Source organism: Cibotium barometz, chromosome 16, assembly GCF_041138505.1.
Source record: "Cibotium barometz isolate CiBa-2024 chromosome 16, ASM4113850v1, whole genome shotgun sequence".
In the NCBI taxonomy this organism is placed as follows: domain Eukaryota; kingdom Viridiplantae; phylum Streptophyta; class Polypodiopsida; order Cyatheales; family Cibotiaceae; genus Cibotium; species Cibotium barometz.
The window spans coordinates 22868928-22877948 of record NC_141061.1 but is presented as its reverse complement, the minus strand read 5'-3'; the positions used below and the strand labels follow the sequence as shown (position 1 = coordinate 22877948).

The window sequence follows — 9021 nt, the reverse complement described above, 5'->3', positions numbered from 1 at the left end:
TGAATATTTCAATTAATACATGTAAACATATCTAAAATGCACAGGATAAAACTTTTAAATGTTTTTTATCAATCTTTTGATGTTTTCGGTTAAAATATGAGTGGAATGTCATAATTTTGGAGTATTTGGATGTCACATATAAAGGTGAAAACAAAAAGGTTTAAAATAATGTGGAGGATTTTCTATGAGCAATATTGCTCTACGTTCTCTCTTAAGACAAATTTCTCATGGATATTCCAAAAGGAAAAGTGGTGTGGTAGCAGACATGCTTAAAGAAATGAGGGGAGGATGTCCAATCAAGAGGAAAGTAAAGGCTGAGGAATGGTTATATGTTAAGGTGCAAACTACACACACACACACATGCGCATGCACATACACATACATATACATGTACATGCACATGCACATGCACACATACATGTACATGTACATGCACACGCACACGTGCGCGTGTGCGCACACACACAATGTGGACTGTTTTCCATTCTCTTCTCTCTCTCCTAAGAGAATTTATCCCATGTGTTTCAAAAGAACATGCACGTACACGTACATGCACAGGCACATGCACACAGACGCACATACAAGCACACGTGGACGTGAGCGTACACACAATGCGGACTGTTTTCTATTCTCTTTTTTCTCTCCTAAGCAGTGTTCCGCAGAAAACATTTTTCCCAACAATTCAAAAAACCTTCAACCTCAAATTTTTGTAGGTTTTTTCCTAAATTTTAAAGGTTTTTAGCAAAATTATAACTAAAATCCCTTAAAATTTGTAAGTTTTTGTGAATTGTTATTTTGAAATTTGATGGTTATTTTTCAAAATTTGCTATTCACCTGACACTAAACCTCGGTTTTTCGTGAACACTGCTCCTAAGAGAATTTATCCCATGTGTTTCAAAAGAGAAAGTGTAGAGAGGTCTGAAGGAATGAGGAAAGTAAAAAGGTTGTCAACGGTTATTGTTCACCTAAGGTGATGAGAACAAGGCAAAGTTGGGTTTGTTGGCCCACATGGGCAAGCAGGTGGGCTGTACTACTGAGATGAGTCGTAGTCAACTTTTGTATGGAGGCCTGTCAACTTTTGTGTGGAGGGCTGCCAAGTGGAGGCTTCTCGTTGCATCTGCAATCACAAGGTCCAACCTAGAAAACCACCCCTTTGCGTGTGGTGCACTACCACCACCATTTCTTGCTTATCCTTATCATTTTATCTTAGTCCATCTTCTCTCTCTCATAACCACAATGCTTTCGTCTTAAACTCGCTCTAATCCTTGCCCTACTTTGCATGACTTGAGTTCAGTTTGTGATTAGCCATGGGTAATTTCTCTTCTTGCGCTTCTGGCTTCAGCTCAGACTCACCACCTTCTCTGCCTCACTCGCCTGTTGCAAGGGTTTTGCTTGTTGATGGGAGTGTGCTAAACTTCACAGTCCCCATTAAGGTTATCAAATTACTATTAGATTATCCCCACCATTTTATATGTCCTATGGATTCTCTAAGGCCTGGGCACCATTCTCTCTCGAGCCTTTTACCGGATGAGGAGCTGCAGCTAGGGCAGCTTTACTTACTGCTGCCCTTCAAGAGCTTTGAAAACAGGCAAAATATGCCCATGCTAGAGGACCCAAATGAAGGTTTAATGCCTGCAAAAGAGTGCGGAGAGCACACAAGGCTGCTGGTTAGAAACAGATCGGAAGTGGGTTATCAAAGATCGGATGGTTATTACGGTATTAATTCTGATGTGGGTTATTCAAGCTCGCATGGTATTGGCAATAAGAAGAGAAGCATGCAGGCCAGCTTTAGTGTTAAGGAGCAGGATAATTCTCCTGCAAACAGCAGCCGGCTTTGCAACACGCCGGAGCTCCAAATGGCCTACCGATCCGTCATGCTCCGGAGATGCAGATCGTGGACTCCAAGATTGCATTCTATCAAAGAGAATAAGAGATCAGTCTGCGCAGGCAACTCATGATTGCTCACACAATGGCAAACACTAATTTGTGATTATTTTGTGAGATTTCTAGAGCGACGGCGCCGGCGCCAGCTTAATCTAAGCACCTGTCGATTAGTCTAACTCGCCACCTTAGCCTAACAATCTAGTGCCGTAATTACATCTGTCAATTAGTCCGAACAATTTCGTGCCGTAATTACGTTTGTCAATTAGTCCTAACAATTTTGGTCCCAAAAAAAATTGCAGAATATGCAGGTGGTTCCTGTATTTATTTTGTATATTTTGCTGAAAAAACATGTGGATTAAAGCTAAGCACGTTTGATTGCTCCTGTGCCATGATAGGCCTTTGCTCTTTGGCGTTGAAAAGATGCCATATAAAAAACACGATAAATGGAAATGTATCGCATGTGATGTTTTTTTGTGGACTTTTCTGCATTTGGAATATATTGAACAAATATGTAATGAATGTGCCCCTTGTGGGGGTTGACAATGAGTCACATAGGAGTATTTTATCACAATGTTATAGCTGTTTTGGAAGCTTCTGCTTGGATTTTGGGGCCTTCCACATAGCATCATCATCTACCTCCTCACTATTTCTTATTATCTTCTCCATAGGAGTATTTTATCACAATGTGATAGCTTTTTTGGAAGCTTCTACTTGGATTTTGGGGCGTTCAACATAACATCATCATCAACCTCCTCACCATTTCTTATTATCTTCTCAAATGTTCATAACTTCACACTCTTTGAGTCTTCATACACTCGTCCTTAATGTTATTTACATTGCATCCTTCTCATATTGGTCCTATGATGGCCTCCCATATAATGTCTCTTCCCTATAATATTCTCCCATATAAAGTGTGTCTTTGCTTGTTTCTCTCCCATATGAAGTCTTGTCTTCCCTTTTTCTCTCACCTCTTTGTGTGATCCTATAATATTATCCCATATAAAGTCTCTCTTCTCTTTTTCTCTCCTCAATTTGTGTGATCCTCTTGTATCAAAAGCTTCACTTTTAGCTTTCAAAAAATAAATCCAAACCTCCCTTGAATAGTCATCTATCAAGGTTATGTAATAACTTGCTCCTTTAATGCTTCGTCTTTGTGTTTTTTGAAGGTTTTCCTTGTGCTCATTGTTCACAAATGTCTAGTACCATTGCTTATCTTTCAAGATAGAGATGACTATCAAGGCTTACACTTAAGCTTTTCATGACATCTAACCGCTAGGGAAATCGCTAAATACTACCTTAACATGATACACTACAATGTCCTAAAATTTAACCAAGCATAACATATGCACATTCAAAGAAAAACACATTAATGCTTTTGTACACCATTAGTTGCACATAATTTTAGGATATCTTATTAAATATATGCATCTAAAAGTAAGCCTTACAGTCCCTTGGAAAATAAGAAGTATACATGTCTTCTAGTTTCAAAACCAGCCTTACAGTCCCTTGGAAAATAAGAAGTATACATGTCTTCTAGTTTCAAAACCAGGCATACTTTATCCATTTGAGGAAATAAATTATTATTTAGAAAAGATGAAAGGCCAAACTTATTAAAGTTATACCTATTTGAGATTTATCTAGACATTCATACACTTTTTTAGCATAGCTTTCCTTTTGAAGAATAAATCTCTCTCTCTCTCTCTCTCTCTCTCTCTCTCTCTCTCTCTCTCTCTCTGCACATGCATGTGTGTATTGTGCATGTGTGTGCACGTGCATGCAACCTTACATGCATGTGTATTGGTTTCAAAACTCATGACCAACATAGTGTTAGACACTTGGGGAAAAAAAGGAGGACATATTAAAAATACCAATGTTAAAAGTAATACAACTTTACTAACTAGCTAGAAAGTTCATGAGTACAACATATTTACATTATATGTTATAGTATGCGAGTATTCGTTTATACATGAATAATGTCCATTTAATACGTTTAGCATAGTTACATGGATGTACTATACAATGACACATCACATATAATGGATTATACGTTTTAGCTATCATATTTTGATCGAAATCTTTTCGATCAGAAGCTTTCGATCAAAAATCTCACTATAAAAGTTTTATTTTATCATTGTTTTGTACTTTTATTCTCGGTTTGTACACTTCACACCTTGAAAACAAAAACAAATTATATACCTTTAAAAAGGTTTTTTTAATTAGATTTTTAATTTAAGTAGAGTAATATGTGTGTAATATTAAGAATATATATATATATATATATATATATATATATATATATATATATTGAGTAGTCTTATGTGTTTTTTTCAATAGCATATTGATAAAAATATTTAATGTTGATTTAAATCTAGTAAATATTATTTTTGTGTCGGTAAAAAAATAATGTTTATGTTAAATTGGTATATGTTGAAAGTTAGCTTTTCACAGTTAAGTTATCTAGGATATAGTACAAGTAACTTGTCATGTATTGGAAGCTTGCTTCACACTTTTAGGATAGAATAGAAGTAACTTGACATGCGTTAGAAGCTTTTGTGCAAGTTGCTTAAGATAGAGTAGAAGTAACTTGGCATGTGTTGAAAGTTTTTGCTTCACACTAGATTGCTTTAGGATTGATGACATGGATCCAATTCTAGAAATATACAAAAAATAGGAACTTTCAAGAAAATAGATTATTCAACCCACTTAACACATCAAAAGACCGTAAATTCAACATATTCAAGATTTGAGTGAATAACAAATAAAAATACTTAGCTCAAGATAAAGGGAATAAAGGGAAGAATTCTGAGAGAGGCCCATGATAGCCTGATAGCTGGACATCCAAGGTTTATAAAAACCTATATGTCTATGAAGAAAAGCTTCTTCTAACCAGGACTCAAAAAGGATGTACTTGATCATGTGCGGAAATGCTTAATGTGTCAAAGAGTCAAGGCAAAAAGAGTCAAGATGCAAGGGAAACTGTAGCCTCTAGACATTCCACAGATGAAGTGGGAGTGTATCAGTATGGACTTTGTCACTGGATTAATGAAGAGATCTTTAGATTGCATGGCTTACGCAGGAGGATAGTAAGTGACAGAGATCCCAAATTCACATCAAAATTTTGGGTTGCATTCTTCGAAGCAGTAGGAACTTTCTTGGATCTCAGCACAGCCTATCACCCCGAAACAGATGGCCAGACTGAAAGAGTGAACCAGGTAATAGAAAATATCCTTTGGTCATGCTACGGCGGCAGGGAACCCAAGAAGTGGTTAAGCCATCTGCATCTGGTCGAATTTGCTTACAATGCTTCTTATCATCAAAGCAATGGGATGAGTCCTTTCAAAGCTTTGTATGGAAAAGATTGCCTTACAATCTGCATCTGGTCAAATTTGCTTACAATGCTTCTTATCATTAAAGCAATGGGATGAGTCCTTTCAAAGCTTTGTATGGAAAAGATTGCCTTACACCGTTGACTTGGTTTGACCCATTGATGATCAGAGTCGAAATGTCCAGAGACAAATGCTTGATAATGGCATGGACCAGCAGATACATTCAATCCATAAAGATATAAAAGATAGGCAAAAGCAGTATGCTGATAAAAAGAGATCAAAGAGAGAGTTTGAAGAATCAAATATGGTCTTCATTCGAGTATGACCAAAAAGAAGTTCCTTATCCTTAGGGAAGTACAAGAAGCTCTCTCCCAGATACTATGGGCCTTATGCTGTTATAAAGAAAGTGGGCGATCTAGCCTATAAACTTCTTCTGCCTCCCCATCTCAAGGTACATGATGTATTCCGTGTCAATTTGCTTAAGAAGTATGTACCCAGCCCAAGTCACGTGCTTGATAATGAACAATTAATCTCTCCAACTCAAGGCCAGATGGTACTCCAACCTGAGGAAATCTTTGACGTTTGGGAGAAGATTCTCAGCAGCAAAGTCCTCAGAGAATTCTTAGTAAAGTGGAAGTTCTTCCCTCTAGAAGATGCCACCTGGGAGAAAGAAGAAGAGTTGGTGAAGAATTACCCCCACTTTGCGAGATGAGGACATCTCGCGTTTTTCAAGTGTGTGGGAGAGGATGTAAGATTCCTCCTCAGCGTGAATAATGAATAAGCCTTTACTTCATTACCCTGTAATCATTCCCTGTTTTTCTGAATACAAGAAAATATTATTTTTTCTTATTTTGCCCAAAGAGATAAAATTTCTAGAGAGTGGTAAATCAATATTGAGATATTTTTTGATATATAAATTCTACAAATATCAAAAATATGTTTTCCTGAAACAAAAAATCAAAATAAATTTTTCAAGGTGAAATTAAAATTAATTAAAAATGATTTAGAAGACCTTAGCCTAAGGGTCAAGATTTTTTGAAAATTTTAGATTATGGTCCAATTAAGGTTCCTATGGACCAATAAGATTAATCCAAGTGTTGGGATGAGATAAATCCAATGAAATAAAAGAAAATACCCAAAAATGAGTAAATGCCCACATAAGATGAAGAGTTGACTAAGTACAAGATTTATTAGTTAAAAATTAAAAAATATTACTAAAAAAATGAGATATTTTAGAGTAATCATTCATTTTTGACACCTTTGTAAGGAAAATGGGAGCCTTCAAGGAGGCGCCTATTTCACATGTGTGGAGGAGTTTTAAACTCAAAAATAATAGAATATTTTTATCTCTCGTCTCTCCTAGATCAAACCAAATCAAAAAGGGATCCAAACTGGTCCAAATCTTGTCTAAATTCAGCCAAACTGAAGCTAGAAAATTCTAGAACTTAGTTGGACTCAGTTACTGGCCTCCCTCACCTATAAATAGACCCTCATTATTTTGTATTATCATCTGTGAACTAAACTATGCCGATATTACTCTAAAATAAGTATATTTTCTATTATCCTCTAATAATCCTCTACTACAAATTGAAGAGATTGGAGCTTCTCTCTCTCTCTTCAACCTTCCTTGGAGTCTTCATCAACATACTAAACCAACTAATTGGTTGGGGGCCTCTCCATATAGACTAAAGAATCAAGCAAATTAAGAGGTAAAGTGTGATTTATGGTCTTTTTTCTTAATCTCTAAATGTTTCTCACTTCTCAACCCCTTTCAAGCTTGAGAAGCATTCAACTGAATGGCTCTTTAATGCAATTGGAACTCTCTAATGAATTTTAGTGATAAATCTTATAAAGTTTCCATTTATGCTTAAATTAAAATATTTTTTAAGCATATCTCTCTCTCCCCCAAAGAATGGTTATTCCTATGACCTATTCTATATTCAAATGATGCTTCTCATGAAGCAATTCTCAAATCTAAAAGTAATTTCTATGCTTGTCAAATTAGAGGCCAAAGAAGTGGCTTTTTAATGCTTTTATGCTATTTAAATTATGAAAAACTTAGGAATCAAGTCCATAATTGGATATTAATCCTAATGATAGTTATTCTATCATATTGTATTATTAAAACTTTATGCTTTCAAAATTATTAAAAATTATCAATAATAGCAGCGGAGCTATGGCAAATTTTTGAAAAATTAACCCATAAATCATTTTCATTCATAATATGAAAAGAGGACTTCCTACCATATTCTAGGATTAATCATCCTAGATTAATTGAATAATTCTCATCATAACCATGGAAACTTTGATTTTTATGTTTATACATAAATAGTAATTAGAAAAAAAAGAGAATTTCTAGTAATTCATTTTTATGATAAAAGAGAAATTTCCATGACAATAGAAATCCATGTATTCCAATGAGGAAAGAGAAAAATTTGGAATACCAAAATAATGGATATTTTATTTAAAAACTAAAGAAGAAATTTAGTTAAATTTATCTTTTTGCATAGATAAATCTAAATGATGAAAGAGGAATTCCCACCATAATTGAAATTCAACCATTTAAATGAGAAAAATGGAATTTCTAGTGTAAAGGAATTAATGGAGATTTTTATTTACTTTTCAAGAGAAAATTTAATTAAATTTATCTTTTTGCATAGATAAATTTAAATGATGAAAGAGAAATCCTACCATATTTGGAATTCAATCATTTGAATGACAAAAGTGAAATTTCTAGCTTAATGGAATTAATGGATATTTTTATGTAATTTTTAAGAAGAATTTAATAAAGATTTAATTTATGGTAAAAGTTTCCCATGATAATTGGATTGCACTCATTAAATGAGAAAAAGAGGGATTTTAAGTTTATTCAAAAAAAATAGGTATTGGTATTTAGTTAAAAGAAGAATTTTTATGATATTTAAGAAAAGATAGATTTGAATTAAATCTTAGTATCAAAAGATGAATTTCCACCATAATTCTACCTAATGAATTAAGGTCGAGAAATTATGTGGCATAAGGAATATCTTTGGATATTTTAATTGGAAAAATCACTAAATTGATATTTACCCAAAATTAGATGTTTATCTGAAGGGAATCCTTGTTAAAACTAAACCGAATGAATTTGGTTAGACTACGAGAGGGACGGACAATAACCCTACTTGTCCATCTCTCGATCTAAAACTTAGTGACCAATTGGAGTTTCTAAATACAAAGAATAGACCAATTGCAATTTCTAAATACAAAGAATAGACTACTGGAACTAAACTAGTTTTCCTTTGACCGAATTCACCAAGAATCCAGTTGGACAATCAGACAAAATGATGGGTAGATTTACACTGATGAGAGATCAAGGATCTTCATTATGAAATTGGAAATTATGAAAAAGGGGTTTTTTGGAACCAATCTCAAACTAGAATTTACTTGCATTGGAACCTCTGTTTTTCATTTAAAGGATTGTTTTACGCCAAAATGCTAGAGGAAGCATTTGGCATGTGTTTTACTAAGAGGAAGATCGTTTTGGAACAGCTGGCGGGGAGTTGTCAAAGGACGTCACTCGTGGCAAAGCCTACCGTGGTCTTGACGAGCCTCGGTATGGTTAAAATGGTTCTCTTTCGGTACAATGAGCGAAGCGGTCCCTTAGTGAAGTGCTAGGACACCTAAGGAGGATCTTAGAGGGTTCTGACCAGGCGATGCACGGGCTCGCGGTTTCTAGGACACCCATGCGTATGTCGAGGAAGATTTCGGATGGACTAAAAGGAAAGATTTTTGGGAACCAAATTTTGATACTGGATCTCGTTGGTTAGCATAT

The 9021-nt window shown here is 35.0% G+C and overlaps 1 protein-coding gene across 1 annotated transcript; it reads left to right on the top strand.

Annotated features, from left to right (window-relative positions):
• The first annotated feature begins 1169 nt into the window (after nt 1–1169).
• LOC147630458 (uncharacterized) lies at nt 1170–2249 on the top strand. The gene has a single exon (XM_086810331.1). It carries the CDS (start codon nt 1308–1310, stop codon nt 1956–1958), a length of 651 nt encoding a protein of 216 aa, XP_086666457.1. The 5' UTR covers nt 1170–1307; the 3' UTR covers nt 1959–2249.
• Nucleotides 2250–9021: the final 6772 nt, after the last annotated feature.

Bases quoted from the DNA above. Each gene is read 5' to 3' on its own strand.
- LOC147630458 (XM_086810331.1), top strand. From the start codon at position 1,308: ATGGGTAATTTCTCTTCTTGCGCTTCTGGCTTCAGCTCAGACTCACCA.